At 34.6% G+C, this 22,283-nt stretch overlaps 1 protein-coding gene and 1 long non-coding RNA gene across 2 annotated transcripts in view; one reads left to right on the top strand and one right to left on the bottom strand.

Moving 5' to 3' along the window:
- The first annotated feature begins 2,141 nt into the window (after nt 1-2,141).
- si:dkey-239h2.3 lies at nt 2,142-4,776 on the top strand. The gene is made up of 4 exons (XR_015499299.1): nt 2,142-2,260; nt 3,897-4,029; nt 4,170-4,242; nt 4,467-4,776. It is a non-coding gene; the product is annotated as a si:dkey-239h2.3 (long non-coding RNA).
- A 3,663-nt stretch (nt 4,777-8,439) lies between these two features.
- Nucleotides 8,440-22,283, bottom strand: part of gtf2f2b (general transcription factor IIF, polypeptide 2b) — a 56,840-nt gene continuing 42,996 nt past the window's right edge. The window contains 1 exon segment of the mRNA NM_001017832.1: nt 8,440-8,764. Within this exon segment, the coding sequence (NP_001017832.1) occupies nt 8,624-8,764 (141 nt within the window). The 3' untranslated portion in view covers nt 8,440-8,623.

Genomic DNA, 22,283 nt, shown 5'->3' with positions numbered 1-22,283 from the left:
ATGTGAAAAGGGTTTATTGAAATAATTTCCTTCAGTGAACTGATGTGGCTTCTTCATGATGACCCTGCTGGAAAACAGGTCATATAGTCAATCTAGTCATGGTTTTATAGCAGTTTTTTCGTTTGTTTGCTTGCTTTCTTAACATTTTTAGTTGGTTGCAGGCAGGCAATTTGAGACTAGGTACAATCAAGTAAAAACCAGCATGACCATATTAGCTAGGCATTTTAAAACCATCAACCCCTGGCAAAAAGTATAGAATCACCACTCTGTTAATTAAAATCTTTAATTGTGTAGACAAAACAAACAAACACATACATGCCACAAAACTATTTTCAGTCAACAATCCAACCTTCTGGCTGTATACAAAACACTAAAAAGAAAGAACACTGTAGTCAATTACAACTGTTTTAACATATCAAACATAGGAAGAAAAATATGGAATCATACAAATCTCAGGAAAATGATATGGAATCACCAAATAAAAACACCACTAGTGCTTTGTTGCACCTCCTCTGACTTTTTACTTATTGAATTAACTGAGGCGTGGATTAAACATTATTTCATTAATCTGTCTCCAACTTTATCTTATTGCAGTTGCCAGATCAGCTTTGCAGGTTGGATCCTTATGGACTATTTCTTTAATTTCCACTACAGATATTCAATTGGATTGAGGTTTAGACTATTTGCAGGTCATCCCATTGACATTTTATGTCTTTCCTGTAGGAAAGTTTTCACAGATTTTGCCTTAGGGCACGATGCATTATCAACTTAAAAAGTATGTCTTCATCACCAACCATCCCTTCAATTGATGGAATAAGAAAAGTGTCCAAAATCTTAATAGGAACTTGTGCATTTATAAAGGATGCAGTGACTGTCATCTCACCTGACATACGGTACAACCCCATATCACTAATGATTGGGGAAATTTGCATGTTTTCTTCAGGCAGTTGTCATAAATTTCATTGGAATGGCACCTGACAAAAGTTCCAGCATCATCACCCTGACCAATGCAGATTTGTGATTCATTACTGAATATCACTCCCATCCAGTCATCCGCAGTCCAAGATTGCCTTTCTTTAGCCCACTGGAACCTTGTTCTTTTCTGTTTACATGTTACTGATGGTTTTTCTTTATGTAAATCCCAGTTCTTTCAGGTGATTTCTTACAGTCCAGTCACACTTTTTTCACTTTCTGCCCATTTGTTCCTCATTTGCTTTGTTGTGCATTTTCTGTTTTGAATGCATATTGCTTTTTGATGCTTTGACGTCTTCCTTGGTCTACCAGTATTCTTCACTTCTACAACCTTCCCATTTGATTTTAGTCCAGATATAGACACAACTAACTGCAAACAACTAACATCTTTTGCATCATTCAGTGAATATTTACCTTTGAGAAAGTTTGATAAACTTCTCCTTTGTTTCAACTGACATCTCTCGTGTTCGAGCCATGAGTAATGTCAATCAGCTCGGTTCAACACCTCACTATAAGCTTTTTTTTTAAAAATGCAGATAGTTGCAATCAGATACAGTTGTTTGTTTTAAAACTGCAAAGTACATGCTGATTCCATTTAATTTTCCTCAGATTTGTGTGATACCATATTTGTTTCTCTGCTGATCTGTAAAAACAGTTGTTATTGACTACAGTGTTCTTTCTTTTTCGTCTTAAGTGTTTCTTACAGCCAGAAGGTTGGATTGTTGAATGAAAATAGTTTTGCGGCATGTATGTGTTTGGTACAATTGAGCATTTGAATGAGGCTTGTGTTCGTATGGTTTAGCTGGTCTCACACCAGCTCTCACAGCTTACCAGCCAAATAAAGTTGTCAACCCTCTCTAAAATCAGTTAAACAGGATGGGAAATCATGTTGATAGCCTGGTCAGTTTTTAGGCTGGTGTTTTTTCACTGGAAGAGGCAAAAATTGTTTATTAATATGTAGTTTTCCTTGGGTATTTTAGATCTCACTAATATATGTAAATTTGAACGGAATTCACTTGTAATCTATGAATAATTACCTGAGGACTTCAGATTCTCTAGTTTAGTGTGTGTTGTTTGTCTCCTGTAGAGGGCGCGCGTGCCCACTGGATGGGCGGAGAGTGTTGTGTGATGCGTTTCCTGCTGCTTTTAAACCCGAGCAGCGTGAGTCTCAGCCTTTCTCGAAGAATAGCTTGAAGAAACAGACGCAATCCCTGCAGCAGAGACAAACTTATGAGATCACTGACCAAATTACAGTACAATACAATGATATATCAAGACAGCATACAAGGTAATCTAAACTTAAATGATTTTAGACGCATGTAGATTTAGAGTTGACCTATAGATTGTTAATGTTACATTGTGCAGGGTTTGTGGTGGCCTAACACGTGTTCACCACCACCATGCCACGAGCATCATGAACCATTAAAACGACTTGATAAAAATATATTTGGCTTGGTCAGATGTACAGGTTTACTTTGTCTTTACCTCATGGTTAACAGAAGATTTTTTTTTTAGCATTTCTTATAATACGGTTCTGTTTCAGCTAACGTTTAGTAATTCAACATAAAAACTGCCCATAAATATTGATAACAAAAAAATATATATATTATTTTGATCATGCAAATGTTGATACCCTAAGTTTCTAACACGGAGCTGTTTTACAAAATAGTTATCAAACATTTGTGTTTGTGCAAAAATGAGGTAAAGTTAAATTTTGCACACGTTTGTTTATTTTTAACAGTAAGAACTCAACACTCAACTTTGAATAGTCTGTCTGAAATTGCAAGTGTGGCTTAAACAACATTTGTGCAGTTTTTTTTTTTTTTTATTTTAAACAATGTTTTGTTTTGGTGGCTAAAAGCAGTGAAAACATTTCTGAAATTATATTGAATTATAGCCTGAACATGCAAGTATAAAACCAACTTTACCTCAATTCAAGCAAATATACATTGTATAAGCTAAAATAAAATGACCGTTAAACACATTCAAATACTTTCTCCTTTTTAATAGTATTTAGCACTGTAATTGGGGTAATATTTAGGGCAAATTCATTTGCCCCCCCAAAAAAGGTGCATTACAAGCCTCGCATGCAGTTATGTTTGTTTCTGAATTATTTGGCTAATTTATCATGTTATGAGCTAAGTGTAATGTTATTAGTTCCTTATTAACATAATTAATGACTTTTTTTTTCTTTTAAAGTAATTTAGTAATATACCATGTTTTGTACTTGGTATAAGTTTTTAGTATAGTAAATACTACTGCATTGTCCGTGTAATTTCCAATGAAGCTTGTATTCCAATGAACTCCCTTTTTATTACTTGCACATGTTTTAAATGTATTACACTGACCTAGACTGACCTGGTTCCCAAAGAAGGGGTTGCAGCAGGAAAAATACACCGTAGATTTGTAATTTCCAAAAATCAATTCTTTGTATTAACCTATTAGAATTGTCATTTTATTCGTAGCCTACAGAACTAAAAAAAAACTAAATAAATAGTAGTTACTAGTTACATAAAATAACAACAATGTGCAAATAATAAGCTCTCAGCTTTTACATTTGTTTTGTGACCCCTGGTGTGACTACATTTATATTAAAAAGACCGCACATTGATTTTGACACCTTTATGGCTCTCGTGTACATTAAAAATAAATACAGGCCACAACTGAACATGGAGGATGGTCTCCGAGTGGTGTTCTCATTTAAATCATGAATAGACTTTGGTCTTTTGGTATGTGTTGGCCGTTGTATGCAAGGTTTATATATTTATAACCACCTCAGAGGATATTGGGGGTCACTGGCACAATTTGGGAACCCCTGACCTAGTTGAAGTGTTGCTCTACTAACATTTATGCTAGTTTTTGACCGTTATGAGCATTAAATGTATATCGAGTAATGACGACTAATTGACCCTCCTCTTCCTCAGATGTGCCACAGGAGTGTGGACGTGGGCCGGTTGCTCTCTGCGGGGTCTGTACATCTGTGGAGAGCATAGGAAAGATGCCCATTAAATGAGAGTGCGTTTAACATGCAGAAGGCGGCTGTTACCTGTCCATCAGGTACTGCATTAGCATATGAGTGCTCGCTATGTCAAGAGCCCTTCTGCCTCATGAATATGCATTTATGGTTGATATTATACCTATCGGTTTACATGTTGGTGAATGAGATTAATGCTGTTTTTATCTCCTTTGGTTTATAGCATTAAATCCTGGATGAATACAAGCTGTGGCACACAAAGCAGAAAATAATAATGTATCGTAAAGGATTGTAAGGTATGATGCTTGCGACTATCTTAAATGTGCATTTATTGCAAATAGTTTAGCAACAAGTGAATGTCAAGCTGATGTGCAATGATGACTAAAAATTGCTGAGGTCACGACCAGTGAAAGTACATAATCGCATGTATTACCTGAGCACATGTTTTCATGTAGGTTTGTAAGCTCTAAGGTCTGAAGACTCTATTTTTGACCGATTTTTCTCTCCATTTTTTCCACAGGCTGTAAACCATAAATCCAGATGGCATGGGCTGATCCAGCAATCTGAAGATAACAGTGGAGGGCCGAAATGCTGGAGAAAAAAAAAAATAGTATGAAGGTGGTGATGGAATAAGATTCACACCTACAGCACCTACCACACATGACTTTCACACTTGAGAGCGAGCTGGGAGAGAAAGCCCAGATGAACACAAATGTACATGTGTGGTTTTTGGTGTGTAATCGTGCATTAATGTTGTCATCTAATGCGCTCTACTATGATTTATTTTTCTATTACATAATAAATATCCACCAGAGCACCCGAACCATGAATGCTGCAGTTTTGTGGGTTTTTCTTTTATTCCCCAATTAATAATGTTTAATGCATGCAGCTTAATTGCATCTGGGTAATGTTTATATGCATTTATGAAGCCATTTTATGAACACTGTTAAAAGTTGTGGTTGTTGTTTTTCCTCTGAGACTGACATTTATAAAGTAGGGGGAAAAGTATACATTTTATAATGTTGTATTAGTTCAAATAAGCTTAATAAAACCTAAAAGTGGCACTGTTTCAGGGTATCTGCAGGGTCTTAAACGACTTAATGTCTTTAATTTCAGAAACACAATTTTAGGCCTTAGTCCTAAATTAACTGCAGTATTGTGTTGTGTCTTAAATCATTTTAAACCGGTCTTAATATTCCTCTGGCCACGTAAAGCTACCCAATGGAGCTGATATCCATCCAATCTACCAACAATCCATCTTAATAAAATCAGGGAAAGAAAACGTAAAACAATTACAGTTACTCGTGATAATAACAGCAATTTAATATTTAACATTATTATTAATACAAAAACTATTAGTAGAGTAGACATTTTTATATAAACATGAAACAAGTTTTCATAACAGAATTGTATTATGTTAAAGATGTTCTACTCCATCAATTTGGACCAAAATTCAACAAAAGCATATTTTTGATTATGTAATTGCTTCTGCAACAAATGTATTTAACAATGGTAAACTTGTCATTTAAAAAAATGGTGTAGACCGCTAGTTTTCTTGCATTGAGACAAACTGTTGCTAAAAACCATTTTATTTATTTATTTATATATATATATATACACATGAATGTATGTATATATACATGTATGTGTATATATATATATATGTGTGTGTATATATATATATATGTGTGTGTGTGTGTGACTGTAGAAGTCTAAAATTTCATTCATTATGTTCTGAAAAAGGTCTTAAAGTCTTAAGTTTCACTTTATGAAACCCTGTTTGCATGTTGATCAGTAAATGGTAGATTAATGTTCTTAAACAAATCAGATTATCAATTTCGGTGACCTCATGGGACACTGATGAAAAACATTGTAAAATGTATTGAAATGGAGAAGTCATTTATACTTTAAATTGTCACTAGTTATAAATCAATTGAATTTTTTTTATAAGAAGCGAATGTGATTAAAACTGATTGTCAATGGTAGAGAAGTTACAGGGCCACACAGTGAGACTCCTTTTCAGCCCTAGCATTTCAAGCCTTATACCGGCCCACCTCAGTTCACGACTGACTAAAGTAAAACAATGTCATTTCCAATTTATTTTCTAATGACACTATCATGTTTTTTTTTTTTTAAGAAAACAGCTGCTTTAGAACTTAAAATGTTTTCATAAATATGAGAACATTAAAGTGTAGCTAAATCTGCAACACTACTTAAAACGGGTCACCAATTTCGGTCCTGGAGAGCCGGTTTCCCTGCAGGCTTTAGCTCCAACTTGCCTCAACACACCTGCCTGGATGTTTCAAGTATACCTAGTAACTTGATTAGCTTGTTCAGGTGTGTTTGATTAGAGTTGGAGCTAAAAGCTGTAGGGGACCGGCCCTCCAGGAACAAGTTTGGTGACCCCTGCTTTAAAACATCACAATGTCCCTTCCTGCAATATTTGATTAAACAGCCTATTCTGTGCTAAATTTTTAATACAAATCCAGTCCTTTGTAAAGGTGGTCACAATAAAAATAAAATATGTACACGTACATAAGTAACCCATACAGTATTATGTCTTAACACAAAAAAAAAAAAAAAAATATATATATATATATATATATATATATATATATATATATATATATATATATATATATAATTTAGGTGAGGTTTGAACTTGGGTCGGTGGTGCTTACCACTGGACCACAATGGCGGTATAATGCTGCTGCCTTCGGAATAAAAAGTATTGCATTGTTACCTGCAAGACTCTTTACCACAGTGTTACTTTCTATTTATGGCTTAAACTTTTTCTCCCATTTTTAGATTTCTGATCAGGTTATGTCAGATTTATTATTGTAGTGAATCATCTGATTTTCATTGAGCAGGTGTAATATTCATTCATATTAATTATTCAAATTCTTGTATTCGCTAAGGTGCCGCTGTTATCATTAACCTGCAGGCTGCATTTTGCTCACAGGACTGCGAGAAAATAAATAAAAAGAGTGGAGCTGCGGCAAAATACTGAATAAAATGAGTAAAGGCTATGGTCAAGTAAATAAATAAATGAAAAAAGTGCGACTGCTGAGAGTGCAAGCAGCTAGGGACACCGGCCCTCGCGGCCAAAAAACGGACCGGCCCACCGGGAATTCGCCCGGTACTCCCAATTAGCCAATCCATGCCTGAGAAGTATCCATGAGCATTAATTTGTTAAAAAAATCCTAATGAAATCTTAAGTGATACCATTGTTTGTTTGCTATATTGATTAGTAATTGGTAAAATAATCAGCAATGTTCTTGAACAAATCAATTTCTGAAAGATCATCTGACACTTAAATCAGGATTAACCGCTAAAACAAAAAAATACACATTGAAAATATATATTATATGGAACATATTAGTTTAAACTGTAAAATACCATTATTTCATTTATTATATCATTATTAGGGAACCTAATAACTGTTCATTTCCGTTTTGGGTACTTTGTGATTCACATGTGTTTTCCATTTATTTACCGTTGTGAATTGTGGGACGTTAATCTGTTGACTTTTGAAGTTGAAAATTCAACTCTGCAGTTTAACAAAGTGACTTTTATTGACATTTTAATAGTTTAAAATAATATATAAGAAATAATATAGAGAGAAATACGTCTAAAATAGCAGAAAATGTACTGGCAGTTTATTACAAGGATTTTGTACTGTAATATACAACACCAACCCTGAATATAGCACTTTAAGCAACTAAAAATCTTAATAGAAGTAACTTTTTTGAACTTTTCAAGATTAAATATTGTTCAAAGAAAGATTAAGGTCTCGTAATCCTATTTAAAAGCATAAATAAATGGGGGAAAATAAAACCTGAATTTTTTAATAGTGTAGCATCTTTTAACATTCTCTTTCCAATAACACTGTGTTTTGTTTTGTCTATACATTAGGTTTGTATTTTAAAATTATGTATTAGGGGGTGACAAAATATATTGGAAACCTGGTAAGAAATATTTGACTCCAAAGATTTTGCGATCATACAATTATTTATCCATAAATGCTCATTATTAATTCAACCCTCAAGATCTTAAATACAAAGTATTTTGTGTGTTGCCTCAGTGCTTATTTAAATTGAAACAAATTAGCGTCATGAGTAAACACTATTGAGAAAAAATAATGATAATTGCAGAAAAGCTAAAAGGCATTATGTTAATGAATTTTCCAATAATACTGAAAATCTAATGGTCCTAAAATAGGCTTCAACTTAATAAAATATATATTTTTCTTCTAACAACTCTAGTGTGACCTGGATGCGGTATTGTGTGATATGTCTCTTCTGTATAATTATATCTGCCCATCTGTTAAATTGCGCAGCATCGGAATTGTTACTGACAGGAGTTATATAAACTATTAAACCAAAGGAGAAATAAATCTCCAAAGGGTGTTTGCATTTTCATTAATGTTATTAATATGCTCCTGTGGACCACAACACAAGTGCACTCAACTCAAGGAATACAAGAGTCATATGCAAATTACAGTATTCATTTCATAATGCTCTTAAAGAAACACTTAGGTTATATAACTCAAGAAAAACAATTCTGTTTTATATATATACTAACATCATTGGAAAAGAACAAGGAACTAATACAAATCTTGTATGAAAGAAACAACAGTTGCAATAAACTAAACACAACACAAGTTTTTACATGGGATTACTCCATTTTCGCTGCCTCTTTCTCCTCCTCTTGTCCCTCCTGATAGTGCCGATACTCTGGCTTTAGTTCCCATGTGCTCTTATGAGGCCCTCTGGAATTATATACTCCAATCTCACGAAGAATCTCCTTCAGGTAAATCTGCAGGAACAAAGAACGAGGACAAAATATTAGAATGAGCCTATTTTGTCCACATTTGACCCCTTTCCTCATTTCTTTGAGGTTCTCTCAAGATAAATCTATAATTTTTTGAAAACATTGATGAAATTATTTTGAATAATAAGAATTTGTATCTCTAAAAAATAATGTTTGTGTGTCATAAATATCAATAAAATAAAAATGGGATATTTCGTCATAAAATATTAGCTTAAAACTTTTTTATTCAGACATTGAGTTCTTCACTCTGGTCACCTCTGGTTTTTCTGGTTAACTGTGCAATACAACTTAGAATACAGTAAAAGGGAACAGTTCACATTAAATAAACTGAATAAGGGGAAAAAGCAAAGTGGGATAAAGTACATAAACAAATAATGATGCAAGTAAAAAAAATATATATATATTTCTTTTAAAAAATTTAAGTGGCATGATAGATCTCATCATATTTACTTAATAAAGAAGCAAATTTCTTATTATCAATTAATCTAAGAGATTTCATTAAATTAAATCTATTTCACAAAAAAAAAGTATAAAAAAAGTATTTCCCAGCAAGTATAAGAAAGTTCACAGAGGCTTCTAACGATTTGTTTTGGCTATCAAAATAACAAATAATTTCCTTAAGGTGCAAATTACCACTCATATTAACCTTGGAAAAGCCATATGAACTTGAATCACTCCAGAACAACGATACAATGCATAAAAAAAAAAACAAGTGACAAATGTCTTTGCGATGGGGTTGCGGCTGGAAGGGCATCTGCTGCATAAAAATGTGCTTGATAAGTTGATTCCGCTGTGGCGACCCCGGGTTAATAAAGGAACTAAGCTGACAAGAAAAGGAATGAATGAAATGTCTTTGCATTCATTTTATGACAATATTTAAAGTGCTCATAGACTTGCTTTAAGTGAAACTCTAGAAGGCATTGATATATGACACTATTCTTTTTTCATTAATTTGGGCAAAAATTTTAGGATATACCAATAGAAGGTTAATTATGTCAAATATTATTTAGATTTCTGTGAAACTCTTATTAACATTCAAAAAAAGCAATTCTATGAAAAAAGTATACATACAATTTTGTTTTAGACTGCCATGTGGTGTCTGGTTTGAGCTTAGCATCTTAAAATAAAGCACAAAATGGTGGAAAATGATTGTTGTTAACTGTTATGGTTTTAAATGACTGTAAACAATGCTGGGTACCACACAATTCCATCATGTTGTCCCAACACAAATCGATTAGGTTAACTTAATCGTTTTTCTAATTTAAGTGAAATGAACATTAAACAATTAAGTTGTCCCCCAAAAAACTTTAAGAATTGTGTTGTTTCAACTCATTTTAAATAAGTAGTTTAAACAAGCAGCAAAAGTATATATTTTTTTCAATTAATAAGTTAAACACCAGTAATCGAATCAAATGTTCGCTATCAGATGTAAGCATTGTATTTAATATATTTTACATTAATAATTTATTTGGTTTGCTGTAAATGATACATTTGTTGTATATGTTTGCAGTTCAAATTAATGCATAAAATGTACCCACAGTTCTGGAATAACTATAATATGTATGCACTTTTGATGCAATATTCCAAAATTCATGAATAAGTTTGCACAATATCAAAAAAAAAAAAAAAAAATACTAGTGGGTGCAGGATGCTATAAGTAACAAATAAAGTAAAATGTGACATACCCAAAAATAATTCCTTATACAGTGGCCTATAAAGCCAAAGCAAAGCAAACAGCTGCTGCAGTGAGTAACACTAAAGAAACTGACTGTACTGGTAGTGGTGGGAAGAATACTGAAAAAAATCAAAATAAAAATAAATCTCAATCATGTAAAAGTATCATTACATTTACTGCAAGTAGAGTAAAAGTATATGAGCTCAATACTACTTAAGGTATGACAAAAATTTGGCCCTTATAAAAATACTCATAGGCATGGGATGATAACCATTTTCAAGGTATACCATGGTTTTGGAAAAATTTAAGGTTTTAAAACCACCAATATTTTCTGCTATACCAACACAATCTCACGGCAATTCGTAACTTTTTCATTTAGTGGCTAATTTGTACAAATTTGTACATTTAGTACGATTTGCGTATCCCCCAATGACGGTTGGGTTTAGTTGTGGGGTTAGGTGCCACGCCTACTTTTTAAAATCTTACATTTTCTTACGACTGAATTCGTACGAATTAGCCACTAAACTGCCAAAACTTAAAATACTTATGTTTTCTCGTGAGATCAGGCTGGCTATACCGTTCCTAAGGTATATGTAAGGTTTTATATTGTTTTTTTAAAAAGCACAACAGTATCTCCAGGAGATGATATATCCATATATGTTTAATGTTCCAAAATATTTACAAATGTTTTTTAAAATAAAACATATTGGCTGTGTCTGAAATTGCCTACTACTCAGTAGGTACTGCAGTTGAATTTGAATTTACTACTCGACCAAGAAAAATACACTCTACACAATATGAACATGAGAAGTATGAATGGAAATTGGATGTACTACAGATGCCATTTTGTTATCATCACATGACATACCTGCTTTACTCCCATTCATAAATTCTCTCACTGTGCATCATGGGATAGTACACAGCATCCATTGGATGCACACTTTAGAATCTTACTGGAAACAGTAGGTCATCCAGTTTAGTTTTGCATATGTTTTTTTCGTATTCTATGAATTATATTTTAAAGCAGTAATCACAATACCATCAAACCATGATATTTTTATCCAAGGTTATTATACTGTAATAACGGTATATATAATCCTATACCGACCCATGTCTGCTCATAAATAATGAGTAGCGTGTATTATGCTGTGAACCTTAATCCAACGTACACCCTGCAAATTAAAAATGCAGCTTTAGATTGATGTGTATACATGCGGAGGAAAATCTGTATAACCTAATTGGCAAAAATCTAGCTGTGAAAACATGTTAACACTTAAAATGCCATTTGAACCCTGACCAACAAACTACAACTCAGTTGGCAGTGCAAACCAAGCTCGTAAAGCACTATCATATGTGCATGCATTTGAAAATGAAACATTCTTAAGTGCATTTAGTAACTGTTTAAGGCCATTTGATGATTTCAGTCAGCATAGAGTTGATCTTCTCATCAGTGACATGGTAATCTAAACAGTCTCTAGGAAAAAGATTGAATGTTACTGAGCTTCTGTTGAAACTTCTCTGTTGGTTTGTGTTGGAATTAAGATCACTTTTGTTAATGTCTTGACTTCAAACCAAACTTTGAAGCTAATGCTAGATATTTACTAAAGGTTTGCCATGCTGTCCTGGGAGAGTACCCTGAGCTCGGAGATACTTGGCCCAGGGTTTCCGTCTGGTCATTTAGTATAGAAGGGGGTCCGAGATCAGGTAGGTCTCGAGAGCTCCCCCTGGTATAAGAGGAAAAGGGTGAGATGGGGTGGATGGGGAGATTCTACAAAAACAAAGAAAAGAGAGGTCGAAAAAAGGGCTATTTATGAAGGTTGGAAACGTCTGATAGGTTTATTGATGATTGTTAATGTGAGACCAGCTGTGTTCAATCACGTGATCCTCTTGAAATTACTTCGTAACGCTTCACTTATGATTTTAAAAGGTTACATTTAAACGTGTGGCTAGTACACTTTAACTCATCCAGTAATGTTTTAATGCTAAGTCAGTAGGTAGAAAGCAGGTATCTTTTAAGGTTGCTTAAATACATTTGTGTTTGCACAGAAAACCACATGAGTGTTTGCTGGACAAAAGGAATCCATATTCAAATTAGTTTTCGACTACATCTGGAACTGCTTGTAAGTCCACAAGCACAAAACATTTAAAAACCCATTTACACATGTATTTAGTGCCATGAACTTGTCAACAAATTAACAAAAAGACATCTTAAATTTATAGTTCACACAAAAATTTACTATGAAATTTATTGACCCTCAAGTTGTTTAGAAGTTTCTTTATTCACAAAAGAAGATCTTTTGAAGAAAGATGATAACCATTGACTTCTGTAGTAGAAAAAATAAATACAATGGTTAGAGATTTCCAGCATTCTAAAAATCTTCTTTTGTGTTTGACAAAAGTAAGAAAGTTAAACAGGTTTGGAACAATTGAAGGGTGAGTTAATGATTACAGAATTTTCATTTTGGCTGAGTTGATCCTTTAATAAGAACAGGATTGGAAACAGGGCCTATGCTATAACTTGCTCAGACTTTATGGAAGTACCAAATTCTTTATTTAGCCTCACCGTAGCATTAGCTAATCTATCCGCTAAATGGCAAGACCGCTGTGAGAAGGAACAATTTCAGTTTCTTTTAGATATGACTCATCTGGACTTCAGATCGCATTTATTTTTCTTCAATCCTCCAAGGAGACAGAGACTGTAGTCAAGTGGCAATTATTCATAGGCTCTTCAAGAGCTCACTTGTCTATGGTAATATAATCAACACCAAGTCCATGTAGGATATTTGTGATTCATTGTTTCTTGGTTTGAATCTCAATTCAAATACGATTACTTACACAAAAGAAAAGCAAATGGGAAGATTTCAATCATGAAAAAGTCATTTCATTGAAGATTCCTGAAAACAAATGTTTGATTTAAAGGGATAGTTCACCCAAAAATCTAAATATACTCTATATGTACTTTCACTCTCAGGGTTCCAATCCTATCTTTATTTTTATCCTATCTACCCTATAACCAAATCGAAGATATTTTGAAGACAGCTGAAAACTGGTGTCTATTGTCTTCTATAGTAGGAAAAAACAAATACTACAAAAGTCAATGGTTACAAGTTTACAGCTTTCTTCAAAACGTCTTCCTTTGTGTTCAACAGAAGAAAGAAAGTCAAATCATTTTTGAACAAGCAAAGGCTGAGGAAATGCTGATGGAATTTTCAGTTTTGGGTTGGACTATCCCTTTAAAACCTACTTGCAGATCTTTGCTAGTACCAGGTTGGACCCCATTTTGCCTTCAGAACCACATTAATTCTTCTCATTATAGATTCGACAAGAAGCTGGAAAAAATTCTCTGAGATTCTGGCTAATGAGACACAATAGCATCATGAAGCTGCTGCAGATTTGCTGACTGCACATCTATGATAGCCTACAAATCTCACATTCCAGCATATCCTAAAGCTGCTCTGTTAGACTAAGATCTGGTTTTGGACTGGAAAAAGGGTTTATGTGAAAAATGGGAAATGGAAGCACATTTGCTAAATAAACTGAATAAAATGTATCAAACATCACACCCATGTGATTAATCAGCCATCTGCATTATGCTTGCCTTCTTTACTGTTGGTTACTAGGTTAACAAAACTACAGTCAGCCTCTCTAACAACTTAATGGAAACACACCTTGTTTTTTGTTCAGGACTTTTTTTTATTAGATTTTTTTGTAAACTTTGAAAAGATTCACTTCATGTAAGGATGGAAACCTAGCTATTGTCATGTTGCTTGTTAAAGAAACCAATTTTAGATGGTTATTCAACTGAAAGTAGTCATTGCAAGATGAGTGTACTGCAGTCTTAAAGGGATGGATACGATAAGCAACAATACCCTGCTATAGGCTAAAGAGCTATTGTATCCATGGTTTTATGCCTTTTACAGAAATTCCTAAAATATGTTAAGACTGGTTCCATAAGCCAACCTTTTTTTGTTTCACTATTGCCCAGTTTTGGCAAGTCTGTGAATTGTAGTCATTTTCCTGTTGTTAGCTGACAGAAGTTTCAGTGCTGTGCATGTCTGCTGCTGTAGCTCACCTGCTTCAGGGTTGTTCAGAAATGCTGAGTTGCAGCTTAGGTGCCATTTACACAAGACTAGTGCATTTTCATTTAAAAATGCATACATTTTGTTATGGCATCCACTCTACACATCCCATATTATTTGACCAGCAAAATGTAGCATTTTGAAAATGCAAAACTCCATTTTAGTTAGCTTTAACTCCACTTCAGACTGGTTTGATGCAACTGCTAGGTGGCATGTATAGTGTGAATAAACAATACAAGTGCATGCCTAGAGAGTGTAAACAGTATCATGCATTTTAGGGCCTACACACACTATGCTATCCGAACCGTGCCCAGGCCCATTTCCCGGATTGTTTGAGAAGTGTGAGTGCTCTGAATCGGTTCAGCGCGGTTCACTTGGGCTTTGGTGCGGGCTTGTGTGCGCGAGTGCAAAATGTGCCAAAGCCCGAAACTGAAAGCGAGATGTGACTTTTAAGGGACTGTTTCATGTGGATTTATTAATCATCATTCTTTCTGTTCAGTAAATGCACACTGTCGTAGTTTATTAAAGACTCAAACCCCTCACTGCACAACATCTGCACACCTTCAGCAAACCTCCTAATTCCTGCAGCATGAGGACTTTATGATTGTTTATGAGCGTCAAAAGTGGCTTTTCTATTGGCGAAATATTTGACTGCATGTCACCGCATCCCAAACAACTAGAGCAATATAGCTAAAGAAATCTCCACTGCACTGAGCGAAATCGCTAACTGAACAGCGCAGCATCGATGACATAAGCGTGCCCAGGCCCGAATGTAATGTGAGTGCGGGCACTCGGGGAGATGAGAGGGGGCACAAGCGTGCTTTGGCCCGGTTCAAGGCAACTGTACATAGTGTAAGTACACTCTTAGTCTAACTACCTGACAAAAGGTACTTGTTGCCTATCTAAGTTTTAGGAACAACAAATATCAACTTGACCTCTAGTTGATCATTTGGTATCAGAAATGGCTTTATATGAAAGACAAAGACCTCTAGAGTACATTTATTTTACCCCAATAAAATATGATCATGCCTTGATTTTTAATGATTTAATTAGGACAGTAAGGTCTGACTTGTCACTGAACAGAAGTAATGTACACTATAGAATATAAAGTTGTGATGCAGAGGAAAAAGAATCAATATTGTGAATGACTTCCATGAGCTTGCAATGACTCAAATAACTTATTAATAAAGTCATCTGAAATGGCAAAGAAAATGTTCTTGCAGGAGTTAAACGGGATTCTTTGAATTCATCAATAATAGCTCAATGTTCATATCTGGTGACTGGGCTGGCCAATCCTGGAGCACCTTGACCTTCTTTGCTTTCAGGAACTTTGATGTGAAGGCTGAAGTATGAGAAGGAGCGTTGTTCTGCTGAAGAATTTGCCCTCTGCTGTGGTTTGTAATGTAATGGGTAGTACAAATGTCTCGATACCTTAGGCTGTTAATGTTGCCATCCACTCTGCAGATCTTTCGCACACCCTCTTAATACCAAACCATGATTTTTCCTTCTCCACACTTGACTGATTTCTGAGAGATTCTTGAGTCCATGTGGGTTTATTAGGTCTTCTACAGTATTTGTGGTGATTGGGATGCAGTTCAACAGATGATTCATCTGAAAAATCTACCTTCTGCCACTTTTCCAAATGATCAACTAGAAGTCAATATTTTTTTTTTTTTTTTTTTTTTGCTCTTACAACTGGAATCGAAGACAATACTTTTGTCAGGTATTGTATGTAGGATGGATTTGTCTGAAACAGTAAAAACTAGTCTGGATTCTAAAATGCATTTGGAAAAAAAGAGAATTCACTAGTATAAACAGCCTTACTGTTGTTTTATATCTGTCCATAGCCGTTTGGCCATTCCCCTCTGTCCTTTGGCATAATCAAAGCATTTTCACCCACAGAACAGCTGCTCACAGTTTCTATTTTTCTTACCACTCTAGAGATGGTTGTGTGTGAAACTCCCAGTAGACCAGCAGTTTCTGCAAATATTCAGACCAGTCCATCTGCCACCAACAACTATGCCATTTAAAGTAATTTTTTTTTTCTCCCATTCTGATGCTCGGTTCAAACTTCAGGAAATTATCTTGACCACTTTTACGTGCCTAAAATTCATCACATTGCTGCTAAATTGACTGACTGATTAGATATTTGTGTTTAAAATCAGTTGAACTTGTGTAAGTGAACTGGTAAAATAGCTGGTCAGTGAATAGTATTGGAATAAAACCAATAAACCAATAGAGTACTTTTCTATGAATGTGTTTAAGTACATGCTTTGATATCTGTAAAGTGTGAAGATTCTGTGCAGTTTTGTTGTGCTTTAAAGAAATACATTTATTTTGAGGTCTTGACTAATACACATGAAGCAGGGCTATTCAATTAGCGGAACGCAGGCCCCATACGGCCCAGATTCAACCTGAGTGGTCCAGCCCGTGGTTCCACCCACAGATAGTAAATTAATATATATATATATATATATATATATATATATATATATATATATATGCGAAAAATGCGCATTCCTACGCAATTACATAGCCTGCAATGCAGAGCGTGCCGGAAGTAGCTTAGGTTACTTACTATTATTATGTCTTTTTCTCAACACTGAAACGTAAAATCGCCAATTAAAACCGTAAGCTTAACCCTGCCTGGACTGACAAATACTTGTTTATTTCATGGATGTGATGACAGATTTCATTGCGATGTTAAAAATAACTTTGCTGGTTGACTGGATGAACTTGATCTGCTCACAGAGTTGGCCGTTTTTGTCAGAGACCGTCACTGTTTCAATAGAAGGGGACTTATACGCCAGAGCTTAGAAACTGGTCACTTCCATTGACGACAGGAAATTCACACTCGTATTTGTTGTCATGCAGTCATCTGTAACCATGGCACAGGAGCTTTCCACGAACTGGCCTGCAATGTTTTGGACTGGTGTCAATGCACATCAGTTCCCTAACATTAGGAAAGTAGCGATCGTCATGCTCAGTATGTTTGGATCAACTTATACATGTTTTTCGCACACAAACTCTATAAAAAGCGACTCTCATTGCTCCCTGAATGACCATACACTCCACCAGTGCCTTCGAATTGCATTGACAACTTACGAGTCTAAAGTCACTGCTCTCGTTCAAAACAAAATAAATGTCCCTTCTCTCACTAAATCAGCAGGGTAACTAGCCTACAATACATCAATATAATGTGGAATGCATAACAGAGTGTCTTGTTATAGTTGAATACTGTGCACTTTTTTATTTTATGCACTTTGAGATGTTCCTGGGTCAAATCTGTGCAAGTTGTTTATTTAGTTTCAAAAGGAAACAATGTTATTTCTAATAGCCAACTACTGTGCACTATTTTGTTTTTGGCACTTTGTGATCTGATAGGTCAGATATGTAGCCTGGGTCAGTTTTTTTTTTATTTTTGTAAGTGGAAAAAATAGGGGCTACCTCAGGTTCTGTTAATTCAGCTATTTTTTGTATGCACCTTTTGCTCTACAAACTGACTAAAATTAAAAAGGAAACAACAAATAAAACCTTATGTTTTTCAATAAATTTGTGTTGGTTTAAAAATTTGTCATTACAAAGCCGCTAAAATGACTGGCCCAGCTAACCTTCTTGGTTTGACAATCTGGCCCAACTGAATTTGTAATTGAATAACCCTGACCTAAAGCATAATTTTCAAAGAATATAAAACAAAACGTATTATTGAAAGACACTCAAATAGAGGAAATTAAAGGAAAAAGTAAATTCTGTTATTCATTCATTTGTTCATTGTCTTTTCAACTTAGTCCCTTTATTAATCTGGGGTCACAATAGCGGAATGAACCGCCACCTTCCAGCACATGTTTTACACAGGAGATGCCCTTCCAGCTGCAACCCATCTCTGGGAAACATCCATACGCACTCATTTACACTCATACACTGCGGACAATTTAGTCTACCCAGTTAACCTGTACCACATGTAGGTGGACTGTGGGGGAAACCGGAACATCCCGGAGAAAACCCACACGAACACAGGCAGAACATAAAGAAACGCCAACTGACCCAGCCGAGGCTCAAATCAGCTACCTTCTTGCTGTAAGGTGACAGCACTACCTACTGCGTCACCTTAAATTCTGTTATAATTTACTAAAACCTAAAACCTTTGTTCATCTTCGGATCACAAAATGTGATCAATGAAAATCAGGTTGATGTCTTAAGCCATTGTCAGTGTCCACTGTCATACAGATGTTGGATTTTGGTCACTTTCCAATGCAACCTACAAACAACCAAATATCAACATCTAATGATGTTACAGCTTGATGTGTACATTACCACTAAAACATCTATCAGACATTGGATTTTGGTTACCATACATGGTGAATAAATGTCAGTATTTGATGTCAGTATGACGTTGGTTTAAGATGTTGGCTCGACGTTGGATTTTGGTCACTTTCCAACAAAACCTAAAATTAACCATATATCAAGGTCATTTGACGTTGTTATTGGACATCAAAATATCATTGTCCTAGATCAGTGGTTCTCAAACTGTGGTACGCGTACCATTAGTGGTACGCGGGCTTCCTCCTAGTGGTACGCGGAGGAATCGCCAAATAATGAAAGAAACAATTAACACTTTTAATCCTTTGATGCGTAATAAAACATCGATGTGATCAGCATTGGCTGTTTTGTGAAGAGTACGATCACAACGCTGTGCTTAGAATGTTTATTTTAGTGCTTTGTGTCATAAGCTGCTGAAAATCAGTTTCCGAAACTTAAGAATTGATTCTGAAGGGTGATTTGACTGACATGAAAAGTAGCCAATCACAGTCGACCTTTTCTAGTCGCGTGAAACGTAAGGGCGGGACAAAGGCTTTCTGTGTTGCAGATACAGAGAAAACAACTTAAAAACAAATATTTTGTTGGAATAATGCTTCTCGGATGTTTTCACTATAGAGATGTCTAGCAGAGTAATTAAACCGCGGACATATTTTCTGCCTTTTTGATGATCTACATACACGTTTCGCTCTCCGACAGCCAGTCGACTCGCCTCTGACCTGTCACTCCTCTAAATACATTCTGAATGGCGGCGCGGGAATGGAGGTATTGCGCAATTACTCATTTCTACAAATGTGGCGAGTGCTTTATTTTAACACGAGAGCGCATTCATGTACGCAAATCGCTAAAACAGATATGCGAGCTCTTAAATAGGCTTTTTTTTCAAATGAACTGCAAGTCCACTCATGATCGCCTGTGTGCTCAGATTGAATACAATCGCGATCTCTCCACTATTAAAGTAGACATTATTTATCTTTATTCCTTGACTAAATTTAGTCAAAAGTATTCAAAGTTATCAAGTATTTAGAATTAGATTGATGCATGATCGATGACAATGCAAATGGTCTTCTTATTTGGCTGTATTGTGAAGTGAAACTTACTTTTAGCAAAGGGGGACTTATTTCTTTACGACAAAAGAATTATGCTGGAAATGTTTCTGGATGAGGTATTTGTGTGATTTATACATTAAGCTGTATTCTGATCTGTCTTAAAGCATTACAGGTCAAAACAATTCGTTGTTACGTATTGTTTATTTATCAAAATTAACAATAAGGCTCTTAAAGCACTGCTTTGATAAATGTAGTGTCGTCATATTTCAAATACTTCAAGTAAAATGAAGTCATTTATTTTTTTTTTTTTACTGACAGTGTACTTGTATTATTTTTTTTTTGTATTTTAGATTAAGATCAAGTGTAAAATAAAATCTACATGTGATGTACAGCTATTTAAGAAACAGATTTGCCATATTGTAAAGAAAAATAGTGTAAAATATGTAAATAAAAGGCTAAATTTAAATATTTTTACCATATACTTTAATTAAACCTTTCAAAGCTTGAAAATATTGTTTAAAAATGGGCAAAAAAGTGTCTCTATGGCCTTAAAGTTTATGTGGTAGTTTTGCCAGTGCTATTGAAAAAAGATTAATTGTCATGAAAGGAAAAATCGAGCATACTTCCTTTGTTAGTGCATATTACATGTAGCTTTGAGATTTAAGCAATTAAACCATTCAATCAGGTTTACACTTAAAAAAAGTGATTTCATAATGAAAATCAGATTTTTTTTCAAAAGTAACCAACTAGTACTTTTTAAAAGAGTACTTTGTACTTTTACCTAATATTAGTATTATTTACTAAAATTTGTGTTATTTTAGCAGTGTAATAGTATTTTTCCTTGAGTACAAAAAAGATTTCACAAGCATTAAGTGCAGGTTTATTATATTATTAATATATGATTAATAAATATTATTATTATTATTATTAATGGTTTTTATGTGTATCTTTTCCTATGCAATGTTTTATGGGTTGCTGAGAATACTTTTCAGGTCTTCAATACATGTCAGTCTTGAAAAAAAAATAGGTGCTGGAATTGATTTTCATTAGGCTGTGCCTGTATGAACCCTGTCATTTGTACATTTAACATTTCAAGATTTGTCTAAAAGTGTATGAATATGACATATAGCCTATATTTATGAGGTCCAAGCAACATTTCCAGCTTTTGATGAATAGGCTATTATGAATACTTTAAATTTAAGTGCAGCAGTTTTCTTTTTACTTTTTAAGAACAGCGCCATTTTTTATGAACCTTTAAAAGCACATTTTAACTAAAACGTTTTTTTTTTTTTACCTGCAAGCACAGTTAATGTTCAGACTATTTAAAATGTTTAAAGTGACTGACAATAATACATATTCTTAATAATAGGAATTAATCTGCATAGTTTTTAAACTGTGCACACATGTAGCTTAATTAGGCCCACAACGCTATTTTTAATACTGGTTAAAAAATAGCGTCGTAAGGTGGTACTTGGAGAGACAATTTTTTTCTAAGGTGGTACTTGGTGAAAAAAGTTTGAGAACCACTGTCCTAGATGCTGACTAGACATTGAATTTTGGTCAAGTGACATCACGACCTAAATCTAACCTAATATTAACATCTTATGACGTTGTGTGCTTGTTGGTCTCCCTCGACATCCGTAGACTAGTTCAAAGTCAAGAAAGTAACCAAAAAACATTGTCAATCCATCATATTCAGTGGTTCAGCCTGAATATTATGAAGCTATGAGAATATTTGCACAACTTTATTCATCAAATTCTTCCCCCAGTGTCAGTACAGTATATTGCACACATTTACAAGCACTGTGAAATGAAGGCATTTGGGCTGTTATGAGTCAGCACTAATGGCCCAATTCCACTGAATGGTACAGTACCGTACAGTATGGGTCACATTTATCAGACTTGCATTTTCACTGCCAAAAGGGTACCAATGGTGAACGTGGTGTCGGACAAAGTTTCAATCTCTTTATTCTCGCTTGAGGAAATGTCAATATAAAGCTGTACAGGTCATTCACATATCATATGAGAAGCACTTCTCACAAAACAGATGCTTTATACGCATAAATATATGTGTATAAATGTTTATTACAAACCTTTCTATGAACATGATTATAACTGCAGATCAGTGTCTGCAATTATATAAAATAAATAAATAAATCCAACATATATGAACACATACAGACCCTTACAGTCTTTGATGTTACTAATTATAGAAAAACCTCTCATCTTTAATCTTCACCAGCATATGTAGCCTCTGTTAGAAAGTGATTCTGTCATTCCGAGTTCATAAAAGTCCAAAAGGTAATGATAATAGTTAAACATGGCAGTTTGTTCATGTTTTAGGTTGCTGAAAGAATCTTTTGCTCCTTTTTTTTCGGCTTCTC

The sequence above is a fragment of the Danio rerio genome, chromosome 9 (genome assembly GCF_052040795.2).
Source record: "Danio rerio strain M-AB ecotype USA chromosome 9, GRCz13ab, whole genome shotgun sequence".
NCBI lineage: Eukaryota > Metazoa > Chordata > Actinopteri > Cypriniformes > Danionidae > Danio > Danio rerio.
This window is presented reverse-complemented; position numbering and strand designations above follow the sequence as displayed.